The sequence below is a fragment of the Bos javanicus genome, chromosome 22 (assembly GCF_032452875.1).
Source record: "Bos javanicus breed banteng chromosome 22, ARS-OSU_banteng_1.0, whole genome shotgun sequence".
NCBI lineage: Eukaryota > Metazoa > Chordata > Mammalia > Artiodactyla > Bovidae > Bos > Bos javanicus.
The window spans coordinates 32,682,119-32,707,309 of record NC_083889.1 but is presented as its reverse complement, the minus strand read 5'-3'; the positions used below and the strand labels follow the sequence as shown (position 1 = coordinate 32,707,309).

The window sequence follows — 25,191 nt, the reverse complement described above, 5'->3', positions numbered from 1 at the left end:
CTTCCCTAACTTTCTGCGCCTGGTAGGCTGCAGTCCACGGGGTTGCGAAGAGTCAGACACGACTGAGCGACTTCCCTTTCACTTTTCTCTTTCATGCACTGGAGAAGGAAATGGCAACCCACTCCAGTGTTCTTGCCTGGAGAATCCCAGGGATGGGGGAGCCTGGTGGGCTGCTGTCTATGGCGTCGCACAGAGTCGGACACGACTGAAGTGACTTAGCAGCAGCAGCAGCAGCACTAGATTAACTTTAGTTTGCTCTTTTTTTAATTAACTTTTTCAAATGGAAGTCCAAGCTCTGGGCATTTGAAACTCCAGTAACACTGGGTTCTGCCTGGCTTCAGGGATAATAGATCCACCACAGAGGATCAAAGGAACTCCCTTTTCATATACAAGATGTATAAACACCCATGGGCAGATGATAAAGACATGGCCTGTGGATTCCTGTTTGAGTAACACTACAGGCAAAGCTTCTGAGGAAATCCTGAAGAAAGGGCCTAACAAGCCCATGACTGCCAACCCCATGGGGTCTCAACCAGAACCCTGACTCTGTGCTCAAGAGGAAGTGCAGCCTTGGGGACCCGGTGGCCACACCACACTCCCAGGAGCAGGCACTAGCCTCTCACAAAGTAGTCACACAGATCTTGTTGAAAGATCTTGTACTGCCACTGGTTTGAGATTCAGTATGACTCTGAAACAACCACAGTAATACAAGATTCTAAGATTATCTTTGAAGACCATGGTGGCAAAAGGGACTTGAGACAAGTCCCTTTTGATGTCAAGCTTCAAAGCTTGACATCATTTTGCCCTTGGCCTTGGAAATTCCAAGCCCTTGAAACTGACAGGAACACTAGGTGCCTCTGCTTTGAAAGACCTGCGTGCACCTTAATTTTGCAAAGCATGTCCTCCGTCTCCCCCACCTCAGCCTCCATGCACGGTGGGCAGAAACCCTGGAATCAGCTCAAAAGGTGGCAAAGAATATGTGCGAGTCTATGTGAGCTTGAGGTGCTAGTATGTAATTACATTTTCACTTCAGAAAATTGATTATTAATTTATTACTCAACAGGGAAAGCATGGAGGTTCAGAATTCTATATATACTGAGTTTTTGAATGAGGTCCTCTGTCCCCCCTCCCATATTTTAAAATTCCAGTTGTTAACTCCAGTATCCATTATTAATCTAACTGTTACAAAGGCTTATCCCTCTTACCCAGGGGTTAAATTTCAAATATCTCCCAATAAAAGTATAGGCTGGCTGGGCCCAAGGCACTGGAGAGTAGTAAGGAAGGTAGAGTCCTGCCTAGGGGCAGCTGCTCCAAGGCAACGCCAGGAATGACTTTTCAAGAGAAGCTGCTTTCTGATACACCGTCTGCACACTTTGAGTCAGCAAGGGGTTCCACTTGTTTTGTTTTAAAAACAGAGTGCAGATCAAATAAAACACATTTGCAAACTGGATCGGGTACCCTAACTTCTGGTTTGTAGCAATCAGTGGCCCAAAAAAGGAAAATTTTAAGGAATCAGATGAATGGAGTACTAGCTTTCTACTGCCATGTAATAAACACTGCCAAATTGAACAGTTTAAAACAATAGGTCTCCAAAGGCCTCTTCACTCTTCTATCCTCCACTTTTTCCTGCTTCATGCGTTGGCTCCTCTGCCTCTAACCACAGTGTTCCACCTGATTTAGAGTCTCCAAATTCAGATGAAGTCTATCAGATGAGCTATAATCTGTCCCACCTAATTTACCAGTGAAGTTCAGTTTCCATGTGTTTATCAGTCACCGCAAGTCCTAAACCTGTCTGGATGGAGTTAACAAAACTGGGAGAGTATGTCTGAGATGATCTGAGTCCCAAATGCTGGGTACCCTAGGAAGTCAACTGTAAGATAGAAGTCTTAGTAATCTTGGACTTAGTAATAATCAGCGGATGACTTAAGGAGTGCTCTAGGGAGTATCACCTGTGAAAGGGGAGGGACAAGAAGAAGGAAAGACAGAAAGAGGAAAAGGCCTCAGATAACCCTCTGGAAAGTTCCAAAGCTCAGATCAAACCAGTCAATCCTAAAGGAAATCAACCCTGAATATTCAATGGAAGGACTGATGCTGAAGCTCCAGAATACTCTGGTCACCTGATGCGAAGAACTGACTCACTGGAAAAGACCTTGATGCTGGGTGAGACTGAAGGCAGGAGGAGAAGGGGAAGACAGAGGATGAGATGGTTTGATGGCATCAAGGACTTAATGAGCATGAGTTTGAGCAAATTCCGGGAAATGGTGAAGGACAGGGAAGCCTGGCGTGCTGCAGTCCATGAGGTTGCAAAGAGTCAGACACGAGTGACTGAACAAACTACACAGCTGAGATGCCCCTTCTCCATGGTCCCAAACTGTGGTGAGGGGTCAGGCCTTTACACCTGAACATCAGGGAAAATCATCTCAGGCAAGGAGGCTCTTTGGATTGCAGACAATTCAAAGACGCTGTAGGCCATCTTCTACAATTCTTCCAATAGTTGAGGGCATGAATCCTTCATTCCTGAAGGGGATGCTGGGTAGGGCAGCACGCTCATTAAAATGTGATGGGAAGAGACTTCAAATATAAACCCTAGCCCAGCCTGGGCCTGCTCTGCCCTCAGCACCATTCTTTTCACTTCTACTGGGTGACACCTCTGTACTGCATTCCCCAGGCTCCTGAATGATCTGGCTCCTACCTGGCTTTCACCAATAGGAGACATTGGTTAGAGCCTGCAGAGTGGAAGGGAAAGGCCATGGTATTTTTCCACCTTCTCTGTCTTGGCAGGGTCAACGGAGTGGCCATTTCTCCTCCATGGTGTCAATTTCCCACTATGGCTCCAGCTCCCACGGAAGGCCCTTCCCCACCAAGGCCACTGGCCAGCAGGACTGCCTTCCTCTGTCCCACCAGCCTCAGGATGGCAGGAGCTGTTGCTCATCTGATGGCAGGAGCTGTTGCCTGCTGTTGCTCATCTATGGGCTGCCTTTGTGTCTTCTGCTTGACCTCTCTGACTCTCCCATCACACATGTAATCAGTTTCCTGAATTCAATTTCCTGTCCTTCTGCTCCTGGATGGCTTCTGTTCTCCTGGTTGGATTCCAACAACAAACCCCAAATCAAAAGTCTCATGAGCCCCTATTCCAAATCTTGGGAGATCATCCCTGATCTGACTTCTTCATGGAAAATTCTATGTATCAGGGTCTGGGGTGAGTTTGAGAACAAGTATTGCCTAGAACAAGTATCTACTTTAACAACAGCTATGATTCCCTGGAGAAATGCCTATGGCTAGGCGGGCAGCTATTTAGCAATGATTCTTCATTTCATTCCATAATCCAGAGCCCAAGTAAAAAGATATCTCACCTACTACACTTACTGTGGTGCCTCAGACAGTAAAGAATCTGCCTGCAATGCAGGAGACCCAGGTTTGATCCCTGGGTTGGGAAGATTCCCTTGAGAAGGGTATGGCAACCCATTCCAGCATTTCTTGCCTGGAGAATTCCACAGACAGAGGAGCCTGGTGGGCTACAGTCCATGGGGGTCACAAAGAATAGGACACAAATGAGTGACTAACACTTTCACTTTTCACTTTCATACCTACTGTGATACTTCAATTTCTCCTACATTGAACATTTTTGTCCAAATGTAAAACAAAATTAGTTTATCTTAAACGTATCACCTTTGGCCCTGTTGAATAGCCAAAGTACTGCTTTATCAACTGAAATAATTTCAAAGATCAGAGCTAATTTTTTAAAAATTCTCCATATTTCCAAAAATTCAACATAAAGCTTTTATAAAGGGTCATCAATTCTAAGATATTCCATTTGCCTAAATTCTTTATGCTTCATAAAGATACCATCTCTAGGTATGTGCTAAAATCATTTTACCTTGGAGACTTCATAAAATTTGGTTCCAGTCAAACACAGTTATTCCAGGATGGATTTCAGAGTGACTCCAAGTTCCCATTGGTAGCAAGGACCAACCATTTCAACAGTTCCAAAAAATTATCTTAACTTCATAGACCTATTTAAAATACAAAAAAGACAGGAAGCCATTAGCATTTTAATGTTGAGATGATACAGGTTTTCAGAAGCAAATTTTTTTTTTTTTTTTTTTTTAACAACAACTGTGTTTTCAGGCAAGTGGTAGACAGTCAAACACACCAACATTTGTAAAGGGTCCTAACAGATGGGGATGGAGGGAGGGCGGGAAATACAGAATTCTGCACTTATTAATTAGCCACACAGTAGTTAACAGAATACAATCTTAAAGCAGAAGTTTCCTCTGCAGCAAAGGCATGACCAGGTTGACAGAGGGTACCAAACCACTCATGATGCAAAATTCCATTCTCTCATCAACCATGGGATGAAAATGAAATTGGAGATACTCCAATCCCAAGAGTTCCACAACCTGCCCAAGTTTACAGAGCAGTGGAAAAGCCAGCATGCAGACCTAAGTTTCAATGGTCTGTGATGATGATAAACAATTTGCAAAACACACCACCGTGTATAAAATAGATAACCAAGAAGAACCTAGTGTATAGTACAGGGAAGTAGACCCAATATTATATAATAATCTATAAGGGGGGACATATGTGCACCCATGGCTGACTCATGTTGATGTATGGCAAAACCACCACAATATTGTAAAGTAATTATCCTCCAACTAAAATAAATAAATTGCTTTTTAATGAATGGGCTTTATATATACAGGCTTCCCTAGTAGCTCAGATGGTAAAGAATCCACCTATAATGCAGGAGACCCGGGTTTGATCCCCAGGTTGAGAAGATCCCCTGGAGAAAGGAATGGCTTCCTACCCCAGTATTCTTGCCTGGATAATTCCACAGATAGAGAAGCCAAGTGGGCTACAGTCCATGGGGTCACAAAGAATCAGACACAACTGAGCAACTTTCATTCATTCACTAATACAGATATAAAACAATTTGCAAGGATGCTTTTTGAAAAATGCTGATGGGACACAGAAGGCAAAAATTTTTCCAACATAAAACACACGAAAATACAAAAAACACTTTTTAACACCATAACTGAGATTCAACATGCTCCTTTAATGCACACACCTAAAAAGACTTTTCTTCTTAATGAAAACATTTTTCAAGAAGGATTCAGATAACTCCAAACCAAAAGACATTTCAAAAACAAAGGAACATGAAATTACCCGTTTTTAACGTTACCGAGTTAAGTACATCCCTCCAAGGGATGGAGATCAAAGAGAAACAATGATGGGCAACAATAAATATTTAAGCTGCAAATGTGACATACAAATGATCCTTGCGGGCTTCCCAGGTGTTTCAGTGATAAAGAAAACATCTGCCAATGCAGGAGACAAGTGTTCGATCCCAGATCAGGGAAGATTCCCACGTGCCATGGAGCAACTATGCCCACGTGCCACAACTATTGAGCCTGTGCTCCAGAGTCCATGCATTAGTGAAGTCTGTGCTTCCTAGAGCCTGTGCTCCCCAACAAGAGAAGCCACTGGAATGAGAAGCCTGTGCATCACCACTAACATGTAATAGCCCCAACTAGCTGCAACTAGAGAAAAGCCTGCAAAGCAATGAAGACCTAGCATAGCCAAAAATAAATAAAATTATTTTTACAAAAGATCCTTGCTCCACAGTCTAATCATTATCGAATCCTGTTGAACCCACTGCAAATGCACCACAAAATACAACTGATAGTTTTCTCTTCTTTGGATGCCCTGGAGGGAATTACAGATGTTTGTCTAGAGGCCTCTTTAGGTGACAGGCTTGAGATCCATCCTTCTGGGGCCACAGGAGACACAGAGGAGGCCATGAGTGATTAGCTCTACGAGAGAGAAGCAGCTTTGAGTAACTGTATAAATGTACGATACTTGGAAAAGAAATCACTGGATAATGTTCGTCTCCCAGATCCTCCAACTTTATTAAGTATGTTTGTCCTGATATCCACCCAAGGGCACAACATGACCTTCTGTTATCGGAAAGAAATACACAGTATAATTTACCAGAACCCATCCTAATGAACTCCCCACATACTGGAAACCAAAATGACCTTTCCTAGCTAATATTTATCTTGTTTTCTTCGCATAAAGGGAACCACTGGGGATTCTCTTTTCAATTCGTTAAAAAAAAAAAAAAGGATTCATCAGCGAAAACAAATGTGATCCAATAGTTCACATGCTAGACAAAAAGCCAGGAGTTTAATTTTAGGCTGAGCAGTAACTCATTCAGTCAGATTTTCCCCGAGTGTACCCTAGGCACTTGCTTAAAAGGATTAACTTTTTCCTGTCATGTCTGAACTTTAGTACATTCAAGACCATCAGTGCTTTTGTGTACAACGTGAAAAGCATGTGTTTCCAGTCACTCTACTTCCCTCCAGGTTGTTTTCCAATGGTGGCACAGTCTTTTCTATCATTCTACTTTAAAAGTCCTTCCTTTTTCTGCTGCTGCTGCTGCTAAGTCGCTTCAGTCGTGTCCGACTCTGTGCAACCCCATAGATGGCAGCCCACCAGGCTCCTCCATCCCTCGGATTCTCCAGGCAAGAACATTGGAGTGGGCAGTCCATCCCTTCTCCAGGGGATCTTTCCAACCAGGGACTGAACCCGGGTCTCCTGAATTGCAGGCGGATTCTTGACCATCTGAGCCACCAGGGAAGCCCTACTGTACAGCACAGAGAACTATATCCAATATCCTGTGATAAACCATAATGGAAAAGAATCTAAAAAAAGAATATATATTCTGTGTGTGTGTAAATACATACACACACATAATTGAATCACTTTGTTATACAGCAGAAATTAACACAACATTGTAAATCAACAATACTTCAATAAGATATTATTACTTATTAATACAATATTATTATATTATATAATACTAAAATAAAAATATTCAAACTAAAAAAAAAGTCATTCATTTTTAAAGAGTCTGGGTGTTTACAATGATGAATGACATTGCCATATCTAGACTAAGAACAATTTTAAATGTGTCTGGTCCAATTCCAACTGTTGGAATGAGAAAAAAAAAACAGCATTTGCGTGCTGGGTTACATTTTTCATCTTTCACCTTATACACTGGTCTTATGTGGAGACAGTCACTTTTCTTCTCTTTTTTTTTTTTTTTTTGACAGTCACTTTTCTATAAAAGAGCAGGATGCCTGTTCATGTTCCCTGGTACCAAGAAACTCTGAGCTTCCCAGGCAGAGGAGACCATTCTTCAGATGTTTAATTTATTTCTGTTGTACCCAAGAAAGAAGTCAGCCTACACCCGATTTCTTATCAAGGAAATAGTGAGGTTCCGCCTTTCTTTTCTCTTGATCTACTTGCCTTCACTATTAGCAGAGTGAATTCCTTGAAAGGATTATTTTGGGAAATACAGCTATTGACTTGCTGTAGATAAGCACCCTCAGAGTATCTCTTAGATCACTTTTGCTATACCCACCTCACTCCACAGATGTCAATTTATGCAGCATGACGTTCTTATCTTTTCATTCTAAAACCCTACAGTGATGAAATACCACATTCCTTTTAAAACCACAATTCACAATGACCTTAAACCTGGACCTAATCACGAGGAAAAATGCCAAAAGTTTGACTAACTTATATGTGAGAGACTTTCTGCAAAGTAATTGCTCCTTAAAAACTGTCAAGGTTATGAAAGACCAAAATAATCTGAGGAATTGTTCCAAATGAAGGAATGATACATGGCAACCAAATGAAATGGTGATCCTATGCTGCATCTTAGATCAGAAAAAAAACACACGCATAGTCATTCTCAAATGAACCGCATGCACAATCACACACACACACACATATATACACACACATTTATCTATAAAGGACACTACTAGGGCAAATAACAATTTCTGAATATAGCCTATAGATTACGGTGTCATATCAATATTAAATTAGTTAAGAGAATGTCCCTGTTATTAAAATATACCCTGAAATATTTAAGGAAAAAAGGGCAACTGTCTTGAATTTACTGTCAAATGATTCTGAGAGGAAAAGGGGAAGAGGAAAGGAAGGAAAACCGAATGAATGAATGACCAGAAAAACAAATGAACAAAATGTAAGCAACTGATGAATCTAGGAATTCTTTGTATGATTCCTCCAACTTTTCATTACATCAGAAATTATATCAAAATAAGACAATAGATGTTCACTAAAAAGAACGGTTTTATCACATATACTAAAATGATTCAGAACTTATTACCATTCTTAAACCATAAGAGGAGTTGATAGTTGAAATGTTCTGGCTCATCAGACTTTCTTAATACTCACTGAAGACCCCAGAGGAAGTTCATCTACTTTTATTTAAAAAGCACTTTCATAGGAACACCTTCTGTAAACACATTTGGGTGTTTTTTTGCTATTCCTTTAAAAATGTCATACTGGTTTACCATTTCTCAAGCTGTTAGTTCATACAATATTCTCATGTAATTAAAATATCTTCAAGGACATTTAATAGAATATAACATTCAATAACATTGAAAAACTGTTGCTATTCAATGTGTTCCTTTGGTCAAAAGTCTATCAGTTGTATAAGAAGTATAGGAGATTGATACTATGTGCTCCTAATCTCTCTTATTAATTAAAAATTTATTCGATGAGAAAAAATAGCACTTTCATAGTGTTTACTATGGTTCAGTGATTGTGCAAGTACTTTAAAATAATAACTCACTTAAAAGTAGGATTTATTTCTATCCTGCTATGCAGATGAAGACAGTGAGACACAGATAGGTCAAGGGGTTTGCCCGAGGTCGCTCAGCTAGCAAGTGGCTAAGCCGTGATTCAAATGCAAGCCATCTAGCACCAAGGAATCTACTGTTTCAATTCTTATCAAAATATTTTCAAAGAGTATTAGTCCTTTTCATGCTTTTTTAAATAGACTGAAAATAACTCTTTCTTCAGGAATTCAAGGCAATGGTCATCAAGATAAAAGTAAAAATTTTGTCTGTGGATCCATATGAGTAGACCACTGGACTGAATAAGGACCAGATCCTGGCTTGGAGCCTCTGTTATTTTTTCAGTTCAGTTCAGTTCAGTCGCTCAGTCGTGTCCGACTCTTTGTTATTTTTTATTAACCCCTAAATAATTTTTGCCTCATCTCTGAAAAGCTGGTGAATAAAAGTGATTCTGACTTGCTACAGGGTTCTGCCTTACTACAGGTTTATTCAAGGCTTAAGGTCACTTTCCAAATTAAGACCAAACATACAAGAATTCTGAAGACCTTGAGCACTTAAGCTGCCATTTTTCAAACAGATGGAAAAACAACCACACTTTAGATCAGAACGCCTCAAAGACACTTGGATGAAAATACAGCAGAGCCGGAACATAAGCCTGTATGACTTCTGTCAATTTCCATGAAGGAATTCAGCACTGACACAAAACAAAGCAGAATTCTGTCGGTGCATCCACGCAGACTCATTTCCTGCCATGAAATCCAGGAGCAATTCTGTGACGGTACAGCAAGGTAGATTCTCACTTAAAAACCAAATAGACACGCTTGCACCATTGCCATTTCCTGCCTGCCCACTCACCTAGGAGGTTTCCAAGCCCCGTCTTGCTTTACCAGCAGAGTAGCGATGCTTGAATAATGAGCTATTTTCAGATTCACCATTAGTGCAGCTGACCTCCTGGAGTGGGATCTACTGGGATGACCTGGTAACTGTGGTTCTCAGCCCCTCGGGTATCAGGGCACAAGTAGGACTAATTTTTCCAGCTAATGATGTAACAGGTGACATCCTTAAACAAGTTTAAACATCGCGTTAAATCATTTTTTCACACTAATTTCAAATCAGTCAAGGTAGAAGATGATACAGGTGAGAAAGTTCACCTCTATCCTCCAGAGGTGAAACTAGCAACCTGAGATTTGGATGTATAAAACAGAGTTTTATGAGTGGAAAAGGGGTGAAAAGATGGTCCCATTAAGCAAGAATTGTGTCTTATAACCAACGGAAATTTTGAAAGAGAAGTTGTCTCCATGAAATAATTCATCATTTCTTTAGACAGAGAGGAGGAAATAGGTTTCCATTTCATGTTGTGTTTATATAATACAACCACACTGATTTGTCTTCTAGAAATTCTCAAACCGCTTTTCCACAAAAGTATGCAAACCAAGCGCAACCTCTCTCTTGACAAATTTACGCAGGAACAAGACAAGTATTAATGAACATTTTATATTTAAAAGGCTTCTGATGAAAGTAAATGTACTTAATAGGTTATCAACACTTTTATGAATGTATTTCAAGCCCTGATACTCAGCTAAAGCCTCAGCTGAGCTCTCACTTATAACTGTCACATGATGCGTGGAATTACTTTGTAATTTAGAGCATGCTTACTGTCACACGTTCAAAAGGACAGGTTTCTCTGCCAAAATGCAGTATACTCATGCCATTAAGTTGCTTTTCTATTGCTGCCTAAAAATATCAATGAGGAACTTACTCATTCATCTTACAACATGCTGTAAATATGTTTAGAACTTAAAAGGTTCTAAGTGAGTCATTAAAGACAATAGCTGTGTCTGGTACAGAATTGTATAAAATTTTACACGTGGCATTTTAATTTTATGTGTTGCCAATACCATCTTATTTAAATTAGGTTGTAGAGTTCTTCAAAAGGGCCCTCTTGGTCAGAGATGATTTAAACAAATTAAACAGACACACTGTGATCTCAAAAGGTTCACATTCTGTCACTGTAAGAACCGAGAAACTCCTTACAACCATGCAGCATCTTTATTTCCATGCAGTGACATGGTCCTTTCTAATGGAAGTATGGCCAGTGCCTTCTGTTAGTGAAGAAAAACTCTAGCCTACAAGTGACTATGAACTGTCCAAAGCACTCATCACTAAGTGACGATGGTTCACTGAGTCAGTCTACACAAAACACAGAAAACAAACCTGTGACTGACATAAAATACAAAACGCACTCACCAAATTCAGGGACACTCAACACGATTCCACAGCTTGTTGTCCAAGTGAAACTGCCCAGGTCTGGGGCTGAACTAATGTGAGCGGTAATGGCAATTTAGCCATAAATCTCTCAAGGCCCAATTATCCTCACGTCTAAGGGTTTCTTTTAATTGGACCAGTTTTTAATTGGACATTTTCCTCCCGTTTCTCATTTTTCAAAGCATCAAAACAGTGTCTAAGGATTTTATTTAGCATAATAAATAACCAACATAATATTTTGAAGGCTACTCACAAGTTGCCAAGTACCTGAACTTTTATTTTAAAAGTTTTTGTGTGATATGATCTAACTTCTACGTTATATTATAAAAAATAAAGCAAGCTGTACATAATGAAAGTCAAAGTTGCTCAGTCACGTCCAACTCTTTGCGACCCCATGGACTATACAGTCCACGGAATTCTCCAGGCCAGAATACCGGAGTGGGAGCCTTTCCCTTCTCCAGGGGATCTTCCCAACCCAGGGATTGAACCCATAATAGGCAGATTCTTTACCAGCTGAGCTGTCAGGGAAGCGCTAAGCTGTATATAATAGAATGCAAAAGTAGAATTCTGTGACTATTCAATAGTTACATTGCTCGGGTCGGGGCTGGCCATTTACAAACAGAACATTACCCTCTTGAGGGGAGGGGATGGTATCTTACTTCACTTCTATGCTAACCTCTAACATAATGCTCTGCACACCAAGGGTGTTAAATACAGTTTGTTAAATAAATGAATAAAGTCTCTAGTTTTACTCCCAAATGAATGGTCATTTCACTTCTATGCTTCCCTAATTCCTTACCTGTAAACTAATATAGTTAAACGACACAATTACCAATGTATGTTCAACCACCAGCTATGACAATGACTCACAGAGCATTTTAGGGAAAACACGGGAAGTTTCAGCTATTGATAACATACAGGTCATAGATATATATACACAGTAAATTCAACTGTGACAGGATTGCACAGCAAGACAATGCCCATCACAGGCAATATTGACCATTTTAATCCATTAGTGAGATAAATGCTTCTTAAAAGCTGTATCAGAACCATTATTAAATTTCCAACCTTAAAAATTCATCTTTTGTTTGACAACAGTGCCCTCTTGTGGCAAAAAGGGAAGTCTTCTGAAAGTGCTAACATGTTACTTGATTTATAATGGATATTTTTATTATAAGTGCAGTTTTCATTTTTTTAATAAAGTCATTTTAAAACAGTATGCAAACCATCCTTAAAGAAGCATAAGATATGAAATAAATTAAACAGCAATTTAAATTGTATCACAAAAAAAGTCAAATCAAAATATGGTAAAAAGCTTCTAAATGAAATGGTAATTATTTATACAGAAAACTACACATAATAAACACAAGCCTAATGAGATTCAATATTTATTGGTTCTCCCTGTTGCTTTTATAACACAAATCCATGATATCATCTATCAAAGCTCTCCAAGCTACTTAAAGATACTGTAAACATTCAGCTTATATATACAAAAGCCTACTGAGTTCTGGCTTAATACTAGGACGTGCTTAGGGAAATCAAGAATAAGACTAATTCCTGTCTATCCAAAAATGACAAACCAATTGCAAAAGACATACATGCAGCAACCAAGAGAGAAGGTCAGTAATATTTGCCATTGTCTTTTGATGGACCTAGAGACTGTCCGTACTGAGTGAAGTAAGAGAGAGAAAGAGAAAACATTGTATGACAACCCTTACATGTGGAATCTAAAAAGAAATTATACAAATGAACTTATTTACAAAACAGAAACAGATACATAGATTTATAGAATGAACTTATGGTTGCCAAGGGAGAAGGATGAGGGAAAAGGACAAGGAGTTTGGGATGGACATGTACACACTGCTATATTTTAAATGGATAACCAACAAGGCCCTACTGTATAGCATAGCAAATTGTGCTCAATGTTATGAGGCAGCCTGGATGGGACGGGAGTTTGGGGGAGAAGGGATACATGTATATGTATGGCTGAGTCCCTTTGCTGTTCACCTGAAACTATCACATTGTTAATCAGCTGTACTCCAACAAAATAAAAAGTTTAAAAATTTACTATTGTCTTTTTGAATAATGAAAATAGAAGAATAAGATCACTGAGGACTGCTGCAATCCAGGAAAACTTCCTGGAAGAGACAACAGCACACAGGAGTAAAAAAGGAATGTTTGGGGAAAAGAGTAAAAAGGTGTTCAGGAATTTAAAAAATTTGGTTTGGTTGGTTGGTCATTGATGAGGGGAAAAGATCTGCACATGTGTGTGAGTTTGTTTTGTCTTGTCCTGATTTGATCTGGTGGCGGAGAAGAAAGGGCCACTAAAGGAAACCACACAGAGAAAGGGGGAAGGGAGAGGAGGTAGGTATGGTGGGCTGACCCCATGCGGAAGTCATACAGAACAGGTGAGCAGTCTCCCAGGTCCTATCCACACTCAGTGGGTCACCTCTTCATGACTCCTTAAACAAGTAGTTTTTGATCAGTTCTTGAACCAGGTCTTGTGTTGGGTGCCAGGCATGGATGATGGATAAAGTCCCGGGTACCCTGGGGTTTGCACTATAGTGTGGGAAGACAGACAGGTAAACAAGTGTGAATAACGGAACTGTTGTTGTTGAGTCACTCAGTTGTGTCTGATTCTTTGCAACCCCACGGAATGCAGCACACCAGGCTTCCCTGTCCTTCACCATCTCCCAGAACTTGCTCAAACTCAAGTCCATTGAGTTAAGGATGCCATCCAACCATCTCATCCTCTGTCGTCCCCTTCTCCTTCCTGCCATCAATCTTTTCCAGCATCAGGGTCTTTTCTAATGAGTCTTCTCTTTGCATCAAGTGGCCAAAGTATTGGAGCTTCAGCTTCAGCATCAGTCCTTCCAATGAATCTTCATTGGAAGGTAACTGTGGGTTCAGATTAAGTATGATAGAGAAAACAATAGTCAGTAGTGTAACAGAAACCGGCTGGGTTCGGAGGAAGAGAGGCTCTTGGACTGGGTGTTAGGGAAGGCCTCTCTGAGAAGGTCATCTTGACATGATGACAAATGATAGAATGTGACTTCTTGGGGAAGAAGAGAAACAGGAAGAGAAACAGCTCTGCCCTGTAGGAGTCTAAAGTCCAAACAAGCTGGATATGGTCAGAAGCAGAGGGGCTGCAGGACAGTGAGCAGGGCAAAGAGGGGTAGGGGGTGACGTCAGGGAGATCCCAGGAGCAGATCACAAGGGAGCTTGCCAGTAACAGCGTGGAGTTGGGATTTGGCTCCAAATGGAATGTGAGAGCTGTAAGCAACAAGGGAAACGGGAGATGGTTTAGGTTTGCACAAGAGCTCTAAAGCTGCTGGTGCAGAAAGCCCTCTGGGAGGCAAAAGTAGAAAAATGAGAGACTACTGCAGACTAAGGTCTCAACCTAGAAGTACAAGAGAATGAATCTGACCAGATGTCTGGAGAGCAGAGCAATAATGAAGTCAGGCCTCTTGAGGAACAGTTTTGCTCACATACAATCCTGGATATCTTAGACACTCCATGTGCAGTTAATTCAAACTACTGAATTAACATCCAAGGTTCAGGTCTCAGGTCTCGGTACCAAGAATACTAGTTTTTATCTATGCAATTGTACATCCTATAATCCATTGTTTTTACTCTTCACTTTAGCTACTAGGAAGCTCAGAGTCAAATTTAGAGTCCACCTTTAGTAAGTGAAGAGGACCGCTCACCAAGCATATCATAGGCTAACCTTCTGCTTTGTTGTCCTTACCATCCCTTTATGTCCGATTTCATAAAATATTTTTAAAAGTTTTCTCAAATCTGCTTTGATGGAGACAGATACAAATACATGAATATGTAAACAAGACACCATATGCTTTAACAGGTCCAGCATGTTCTGTCTCTTCCTATAATTCCCTTTTTTCAACCCATTCTACTTGCCAGACCAAAAGTCAAAATGTCCACCATGGCATGGTTACCTCAGGGAAAAGCATTATTTCCAAATAATAAAATGAAAAATATTACCTAGACTTACATAGCATAGAAACTAACAGGAGATAAATCACTTTGGGATTCACTGATGAATTTCCTGGTAGATTGCAGGGTCTGAGCAAATAGGACAAAGGATACAAGGTTTGGTTTAAGGTGAGTAAGAATGTGAGAAACAAGGTTTAGTGCCTGCAGGTCAGAGAAGTGAATGCAGTCAAGGGACCCAAAAGAAGACAAGGTGAAAAAGGATGGGATGGGAAGGGACCCAAGAACACATGTTTAACAAAGATCAGTCCTAGCCAGCAGTGACTCGTAACCAATCACTCCTTCCCTTATTAAGATCATGGGCTTCCCAGGTAGTTCAAATGGTAAAGAATCTGCCTGCGATGCAGGAGACCTGGATTCGATCCCTGGGTTGGGAAGATCCCCTGGAGAAGGGAATGGCTACCCACTCCAGTATTCTTGCATGGAAAATTCCATGGACAGAGAAGCCTTGGTGGGCTATTTAGTCCATAGGGTCGCAAAGAGTAAGGCACGGCTGAGAGACTAACACATATATAATATATAATCTAAGAATCCAGAAAAGTATTCACAGGAGCTATAAAACACTAGAAAGTCTTATCTATTTTGTATCTTAAGTCTAAAAAAGAGAATCAAGGAATCTGACATAGAGATAATAATTTAGCAGCTGGATACACCGAGCCTAACATTAGAAGAGACACCATCACTTCTCATCTCATAGAACCCTCAGAACAACCCACAGGGCAGTTTTACTTCATTTTGTTTTAAATCTCCAACATGGGAGAATATAAGTAATTCTAGTTACCCAAGAGCACAAAGCAAGTAAGTAGTGGACCCAGGGCTCCAAACGAAACTGGGAGAGTCCCCATATGGGAGGAAAAGGGAAGGGAGAATAGAAAGAGGTCTGGGAAAGCTAGAGACAGGGCTGGGAGTGGAAAGTCGTTAGCCAAGGCTGTTTCAAGACTGGAATTTTCACAGTACAGAAAGTCCAACCCAGAATGTCTCCCATTTCAATACTGGAGCTGTTAAGACAGATTCCTCCTAACAACTGGCCATATTGGAGGAAGGTCACATAATTTCAGTCACATATCCACTTTTTCTTATGTAAACACTACAGAATACATGGAATGCCTAGCAAACATTTCCAGTGAAAATTTACCATCTGACTTAATGTGCACTTTAAGTACAAAAAACACCAAGAGTCATAAACATTTGAAACCAAAAAAGAACCCCCTCGTTAGTACGTTTTAGTATCAATTACTTGTTGAATTGATAGTATTTTAGATATGGTGGGTTAAATAAAATATATCATGAAATTTAAAAGCAAAATTCAGGCTTCTAGGTGTCACCACAAGTTGTTATCTACAGACAATAGATTCTGGATTATTTGTTTTCCTCATTTGGAAAAATCTTTTGGTTTTCACAGCAGCTATCTTCAACTCCTCCTACGGTTTGACATCACTGCCTTAGAAAAGGTCTATGAGGCCATTCCTCTTATTCTGGCTCTAAAAAAAGACACAGCCCACAAGGAGCCAGATGCGATGCACCGTAGTCAGAATCTGCGTTCTAAGACATTTCTATGTTGCATTCACATTTCCATGTAAGAATTCACTAATCATGCTTCCTTTGGGCATCAGGGAAACATTCTGGCAGCAAGGACACCCATATAATGAAATATTAGGTCATGATGCCATAATTCCAATGCACAAGAGACACAACACACACTTTAGGAGACTTTTAAAGCAGAAAAACACGGGAAGTGAGCAAGAATGATTTCTCTTTCCAGGGACGAATTTAGGCCCTTTAGGTATCAAATGCACTCTTCACCCTCAGAAGGGAGAAATGTGGGTGAAAATAAAGATTACCATCATCTGCTGCTTAACATAAAAATGCACAAAGCTGCAGATCTATCTTTGTGACCTATAGGACCTTCATCCTTTAATTAAAATGACAGAGTTCCCTGAAAACCCATCAATTACAGTCAATGTCGAAGTATTTTTGGTAACTGGGGCCAAGGGAGCAGAAACAATAGAATTCTAACATGAGCCGAGAGAACTTTCCTGTCCTGGAACTTAGAATGGAGGCTGAGAGACAGCTGATCATTCTAGAACAGGCTGCTAAAGGAGGCAGGTACACATTTGGGGGTTGAGGGTTGTCAGGCTGCTCTCATCACGTGCAGTGGGGACAAAGAAAGCCTGTGAGATCGGCACAGATGTGCCAAGAGCAGACATGACCCAGGAGAGCATGATCATGACCCTGAAAGTCATTCTGTTTTTAGCCTTTCCTTAGCTTGCCTTCATCCCTTCTTCTGGGTTTCTCAAGAATGGCTATAACTTTTCAAAAAACAGTAACAGTTTTCATCTTTGTTTGACCTTGCTGGAATGAATTTTTAATTGAATCCAAAGAGAACTGTCCCACTTCATAGACAGGGAAACTGAGCGTCTAGGAATTATCTTCCCCAGGTGGCAAACCTAACCAGTGATAGAGCTGGGCTCCCCACCCAAGCCTTCTAACCAAGAGCCACTCTGTCTGCACTATCCATTTGGTAACTGCTAGCCGTGTGTGGTCACTAAAGTTTAAATGAACTTAAGTGAAGTCAAATTTACAGAACATTCCCACCACAGCAGAAAGTGTCATGGGATGGGGCTGGGTTCCTGAAGGTACAATGTTTTTCTTTTTTTAAGATTTTGATTTTTTAAAGTCTTTATTGAATCTGTTACAATATTGCTTCTGTTTCATGTTTTGTTTTTTTGGCCATCAGACATGTGAGATCTTAGCTCCCCAACCAGGGATGGAACTCACATCCCCTGGGCTGGAAGGCAAACTCTTTAACCACTGGACTGCCAGGGAAGTTCCAGGAACAATGTTCTTCATATGTAAAATCTGAAACTGCAAAAGCTCACTTCAGCCACTCTACTAAAAGCAGTGGGACCCACTGGAAAGTGGACAGATATCTCACCATCCCAAACCTTGGGTTCCCATCTACACCCCTTCATAGCCTTTCAATGGGCAAATCATTCAACCTTTCCTAACCTCAGGTTCTTCATCTTGAATACTGATTTAAAAATAACTTCTCAGGTTACTGGGTGATTCAAGTGAGGCACACCTTTCCAATGTCTAAAACCAGGCATTCACCCCTCCCTCCCTTTTATCCCCACCATCATTTCTTTCGGTCAATACCTATACAGCTCACTTTGTGTATGCACATTCCAGTTATAATCTTGTCTTTGGGGCTTTCTCTTGTAATATTCTTCCCTTTTCTATATATGAGTATGAGAAGCTTGGGCTTCCCTCGTGGTTCAACAGTAAAGAATCCACCTGCAATGCAGGAAACGCAGGTTCAATCCCTAGGTCAGGAATATCCCCTGGAGAAGGAATGACAACCCACTCAAGTACTGTTGCTTGGGAAATCCCATGGACAGAAAAGCCTGGGAGGCTACAGTCCATGGGGTCGCAAGAGTCCGACACAATTTAGCAACTAAACAACAATAAGGAGAGGTTTATTGGATACAAAAACACAACCTCAAAACAAAAAGTAGAGGATTCCCCAGAGGTCCAGTGGTTTGGACTTGGCACTTCCACTGCAGGGATTATGGGTTTGATCCCTGGTCGGGGAACTAGGATCCCACAAATTGTGCAGTGCAGCCATAAAAAGGGTGGGGGGAGGAAAATAAGATGCAGGCTGGCCTCTTTACTCCACGACATTCTGCACAGCAGCAATCAGCAGAGAAAACCTGACAAACCAAGTTAGTAAAAGCCGTTTCTAAAGTATTTTCCATCTAATAAGTAATTTCAGACACCATTGGTTCTCCCAATCAATGGCCATTTCTATAATAGATGAAAGGAACCAAAAAAAAAAGAGAGAGAGAGACCAGAATCCTGAGAGCTAAGAAGCCAGCATCATCACTCTCGTCCTTAACATTCACCTGACCTGTGACAGCAGCAGGCATGGTACTGGGCGATGTTTTCCTTCAGCCAACACATGAGGCAGATGCTGAAGCAAAAGACCACCACTCACTCAGCAAACAAGAGCTTTGGCACAGGCCTTAAAGCACCTGCCATCCAGAAAGCAGGTCTGCTGAATCAGGGGTCCTTGGAGAGAATTTTGGATCTATGACCTGGGATGAGGGGGAAAAATGACATCTTCATTTTTACTTACTCCTACCTGAGCCTCATTATTCCCTTCAATTATAAATGTCTGCAACCAACCAGAGGGGTATTTAGCAGTTCCTAGGACTTGATCACAAGCAGAAAGCACAGGTATTTTCAAGTCACATGACAGTCTGTTGCAAATACCTCAAAACATGTCCATCACACCTCATAATTCTAGGGTTAATGGATCTGCCTGGAGATCGTGCTGTTGCATGCATTCTTACAGAAGCATGCCTGCTCTGTGTCATGAACAATTTTAATGTGTCGATTGCTACATTTCTGTAGAACTGACTTCTTCTGTGATCCTTTGAACTTTGTTTTCTGTGTTTTCAGACATTGTTTTGAGACAGGATCCCCTGGCTTAACCTCTTCTTTGCCTCCCAGGGAACCCACAGCAAAGAAGAGTTACAGGCTCTCCATCGCAGGAGCTGGCAAAACTCTTAAGTTCGATGTGCAGTATCAATTTGCCTTGTCGCTTTCCCCCACCGCCACCCTACCTAAACCAAACCTTTCACCCATCAGTTCTTCTGGTACTGCCTCAGAAGTCTGGAAGAAAACTGACAGATGATGCAATGACTTCCATATAGGACATAAACCAGTCACAAAAGCGCCAGGTAACAGTTGCAGAATGATCTGGGGAAGGTTAAAAAAAAAAATGATTTGCCCTGTATAGACAGCACCATCGTTTCAAGTACTTCTTGCAACCACTATCTGTAATGTATTCCAACTTGCCAGTGTAGAAATGGCCTCATTATTTCCAGAAGTCCTTCAGAAAGTCTATTTCAAAGCAAGCAACTCAAAAGTTGGCCCACCATCTAAAACCCAGTGCTATAAAGAGGCATGGGAAAGCAACAGTGAGCTGGATCTCATGACTGTGTCTTCAGGAAAGGAACCGGGAGAGTTGAGGGGCCAGCAGAGTGAACAACTATAGGAAAAAGGAGACTGAGGTTCTAGGTTTCTAGGATAACAGGTCTCAGAAGTCCAAGAGACCCCTGTCAGCCTGAAAAAGCTAAAACACATTCCCAGGCAAACATTCATCGAGACTTTCATACAAGGTTGTAAATATCTGTGCAGGCTATGACAGAGGGCAGCGACAAGGAAGCGAAGCCATCAGTGTGAATGGGGTCTTCAGGTGCGTTCTTTCCAAAGCAGAGCCTGAGACAAAGACATCAGGTGAGAGCACGTGACTGAGGTTACTGAAGGAGTAAGGGCAGCTGGATTTCCCAGGGCCTCCCAAGAAGCCAAGGGAATTGTTCCCAGAATCACCCACCCAAATACAGAGGGTGGGGGCACTGACACTTCAGGTTTCCATCAGAGGCATCCATGTCCCAGTTCTCCTGGGCTACTTCTGCTCACACATCATCACATCAGAGAAGGCCCCAAGACAAAGGTGGAAAAGATGCTGAGCGAATGCCAGGACAGAGCATGAGCTCCTCATTCTCGCTGGTACCTCGTGTCCTCATCTCCACACTGAGCCACCTCTGCACCTGCTCAGACGGTCCTTTGCAACTTGGGGAAGCTGAGTGTTAGGACACAAGGTCCCAGAGCTACCTGCTACCCAGAGTGAAGGTGGGATGTCAGCTTTTTTCTCCTGGAGTAGCTTCCCCTGCATTAACTTTTTTTTCTCCAGTTTTATTGAGATAGAATTGACATACGACATCAATGATCTGACTTACAAACATCATGAAATGGTGAGCACAGTTTAGTGAACATACATCATCTCATATAGATACAACATTACGGAAAGAAAAAAATTGATATATTTTCTTGAGATGAGAACTATTAAAACTTTGCTCTCTTAATAACTTTCAGATATAACGTACAGCAGTGAAAAGTCTATGTATCATGTTGTACCTTATGTCTCTGAAAGTGAAAGTGAAGTCGCTCAGTTGTGTCCAACTCTTTGCGACCCCATGGACTGTAGCCTACCAGGCTCCTCTGTTCATGGGATTATACATCCCTAGTACTTATTGGAACCCCACTCCAGTACTCTTGCCTGGAAAATCCCATGGACAGAGGAGCTTGATAGGCTGCAGTCCATGGGGTTGCTACGAGTCGGACATGACTGAGAGACTTCACTTTCACTTTTCACTTTCATGCATTGGAGAAGGAAATGGCAACCCACTCCACAGTTCTTGCCTGGAGAATCCCGGGGACGGGGGAGCCTGGTGGGCTGCCGTCTATGGGGTCGCACAGAGTCGGACACGACTGAAGCGACTTAGCAGCAGCAGCAACAGTACTTATTTATCTTACAACTGGAAGTCTGTAACTTTTGGCTACCTTCCTCCAATCCCCCCCTCCTCCCTAATCCCTGCCTCTGGTAACCACAAATCTGTCCTCTTTTTCTCTGAGTTTGTATATTTCTGAATTACAAATGACTTACAACACTATGTTAGTTTCTGGTATACAACACGGTACTTTGATAGACCTTGATGCTGGGAAAGATTGAAGGCAGGAGAAGGGAGCGGCAGAGGATGAGATGGTTAGATAGCATCACCAACTCAACAGACATGAATTTGAGCAAACTCCGGGAGATAGTGAAGGACGGGGAAAACTTACATGCTGCAGCCTATGAGGTCACCAAGAGTCAGACACGACTGAGTGACTGAACAACAGCAACACACAATTTTAAATGATCACCACAAGTCTAGTTCCAGTACATCACTGTACAAAAGTATTATGTAGTTATTGACTGTATTCCCCACACTGTACATTTCGTACCTGTGACATTTATTTTGTAACTGAGAGTTTGCACCTTTTAATCTCACTTGCCTATGTCTGCATGAAAATTTAAAATCCATTCACTCACCAACTATTTCTGAGCCCCAACTATGTGCTAGGCACTGTCTCCAGATGTGGACCCCCAGCAATAAACAGGGCACATGAGGTCTATGCCCTCCTCCACCTTGTATTCAGATCGTAGCCATCTGAAACATGAGTCTCTCAGATACTGACAGAAAGAAATGACAGGAGAAAGGACGAGGAGGAGAGGGGAGAGGGCAGAGAGGATAAGTCAGCAAGGGGAGCCAGGAAATGTCATTCTGATTTACAGCCTGAGAGATGAGGAATCTACCTTGGGACAGGCAAAGAAGAGCTTCCAAACAGAGGGCACAGCAGGAGCAAAGGCCCTGAGGTGCAAAGAAGCCAGTCAGAGCTCAAGCCAGTGCATCCTTCCACTGGGTGGGTGGAGGAGAGCATTTATTACAGCCATGAGATTTCCTCCATCCGAGAGGAAGCCAATTGTTTGCAAAGCAAATCTGTTTTCAGATGGTAATGAACTCGAGACAACACACAGGACCCTCTCTTTAGAAAGACTTCCAACCACACCAAAGTGTTTCTTTTTTTTTTTATATATAACATTTTATATAACTCATAAAACAGTGCTTGTATAAAAACTCACACAGTTGCTAGAGAGCATACAATTTCCAAAAAATGTCCTGGGTTTTTGTTACATTCAGTTTTCTAAGGGTGCACTCAAATCAATGGTAAAATGCAGACATCATGCAATGTTTCATTATCTTTGGCAAAACGATTCTCATTATTTTGTCTCCTCACAGTATTAACTCTGATATCCACTTTGCACAGGGTCTGCTATCACTAGGATGTCAGAAAAACATTAAGGCTGGATCTACAAGAGACAAGTATCTCTGAACGACATTAAGAGTCCCTTGGCCCAGGGGCCCCACTTCTTTTTTGGCCCTATAGCATGTGAGATCTTAGTTCCCTGACCAGGGATAGAAACCGTGCCCCCTGCAGTGGAAGCAGGGAGTGGTAACCACTGGACCACCAGGGAAGTCCCACCACTTCATAGCATCTCTCTCCATGGTGAGGCAGGGTTAAGAGCTCAATGGCCTCCAATCTGAGGTCTTGAGACCCTCCTCCTCAATCAGGCAAGAAGTAAACATTTGGGGCAAAGGTGGAAAATGAAGCCATGTCTGCAGGAACCCAAGTGGCCATACTATGGTATGGTCAGGCCAGTGACTCTTAGCATTTAAACAGTTAATCCGCTTACCACTAAATAGATCCCATTGGCTGGTTGATGATTGCTGCTGAGGTGGTACCCCCTCCCACCAAACTTAAAAAGCAAGGAAGGGTGGGGTCCAAAACTGAGGGGGAGGGGCACACTAACACCCATGACACTGGGCACAACTTTATTCCCTGTCAAACCTGTGTTGTCATGTAGACACAGCCAAAGTGAACGGAAGCAGGATTAGAACCCTTAGTACATTCATGACTATTTTCTCTTTTCCTTTTTTTATTTTCCCTCTCCACCTTTCCATCCACAGATCACTGAACTTGGAGCTTCACAGCATCAACCAGGCTTGAACCCAAGAGAAAGTCCCCAAGGGCCTATGGTCCCTGGGCATTTGGGAAAGAAAAGAACAAAAGTAAACCATAAACAAGTACTTTCCCATCGTAGGAAAAGGGGATAAGGAGCAGCGGGGCTCAGTACCTTGAACTGAAGTAACCTTCTGTGCACACAGTTGGCCAGATAAGGAAACAGGATGCGGGCTCAATATATCTCAAAGGATAGACTGTCCTTCCTCAAAGTGGCCAAGCCAGCTCTGCATCTCCTTTCCTTTCTCATGTCCTGGCTGATGATACATTGATGGACATAATAAAACACCAGGTACTGATTTCATATGTCCCTCTCTGGGCATTAGAATTCAAGATCATGCCACCTGACTGCCCTCTAATTTCAATTATTTGGAGACTTTTACTCTTGAAAGATTCAGTATGCAAATCCTAACTGCTGTCATTAGACTTTTTATTTAGCATTAACCATGGGCTTCCCTGGCGGCTCAGTAAAGAATCTGCCTAAAATACAGGGGAGACCTGGGTTCGATCCCTGAGTCAGGAAGACCCCCTGGAGAAGGGAATGACAACCCACTCCAGTATTCTTGCCTGGGAAATCCCATAGACAGAGGAGCCTGGCGGGCTACACTCCATGGGGTCAGAGTAGACTTTCACTTTTTTTTCATGTGCCAAATATAGTGCTGAAAACTTGTTCTATACATTAATTCATTTGAGTCTCACAACAGGCTTCTGAGGTAGGGACCTCCTTACAGGGAATTCAAATGCAACAAGGTTAATCATTTGGCCAGGATCATAAAGACTATTAGGGAAGCTGGGATTTGAACAGCCAGGGTCTGACTCCGGAGTCCATCTCCTAATCACAAGTTGTAGGACTTTGTTAACTCCGTAGGCACCTCACAGCTGACTTGCCATGGTGGCAGCATTTCAAAGGCAATCGAAGCCTGCCTATAACGAAAACCTCGTGTCTCATGAGAACTGACAGCCATCTGAAAACCACTCCCCACAGTATATTACACCCACCAGAAAAGGGTCTCAATAAAGTGATTTGAAAGTGAAACTTACTTGCTCAGTCATGTCTGACTCTGTGACCTCAAGGATTGTAGCCCACCAGGTTCCTCTGTCTATAGAATTATCCAGGCAAGAATACTGGTGTGGGTTACCATTTCCTTCTCCAGGGGATCTTCCCCACCCAGGGATCGAACCTTGGTTTCCCGCACTGCAGGCAGATTCTTTTTATTGTCTGAGCCACCAGGCAAGCCCAGTGATTTAACGAGATGGAAAAAAAAGGGAGGGAAGGGAGAGAAAGTTTAGAGAAACTGATCCTCTACTAATACCCAAAGTTGTCCAAGAAATTAATGCCCATTATTCAAATAGAAGGTGGAGGCAAAGATATGCACCAACTGCCATTCTCAATATAATAGTTTTCTATCCAGCTGGCTCCTTTCAAGTCATCTGCTCTGGAGAATGCCTCGATCCTCAAATGAAAAATCTTCCAGCCTCTGATATGAGTGTCAGGAAGGCAAAAGGCCGGAATGAGCTGAGCCCAGCAGAAAATGTGCAGCACAACAAAAGGGCTATTTCTGTTACACTCAGGGCAAGGAGAACAACACTAAGACATCGGTCTCCCGCATGGAGGGGGTGCTGCAATGCTCATCGTGACAACAGGCGGAATTACCCAGCCTCCGCTCTGCGTCCGTGTTCTGTCAAGAGGGATGAGATGCTTTCCACAAAGAGTACAGGGACACTGGTCAGAGGGAATTGAGGTCCAAAGCAAGTGCAGCGATTGTCACACTGCCTG

At 41.9% G+C, this 25,191-nt stretch overlaps 1 protein-coding gene across 1 annotated transcript in view; it reads right to left on the bottom strand.

Annotated features, from left to right (window-relative positions):
• Positions 1-25,191, bottom strand: part of TAFA4 (TAFA chemokine like family member 4) — a 175,179-nt gene that overhangs the window by 123,929 nt on the left and 26,059 nt on the right. Inside the window, exon 2 of the mRNA XM_061396436.1 lies at positions 3,878-4,013. Within this exon, the coding sequence (XP_061252420.1) occupies positions 3,878-3,891 (14 nt within the window). The 5' untranslated portion in view covers positions 3,892-4,013. The remainder of the gene's footprint in view (positions 1-3,877; positions 4,014-25,191) is intronic.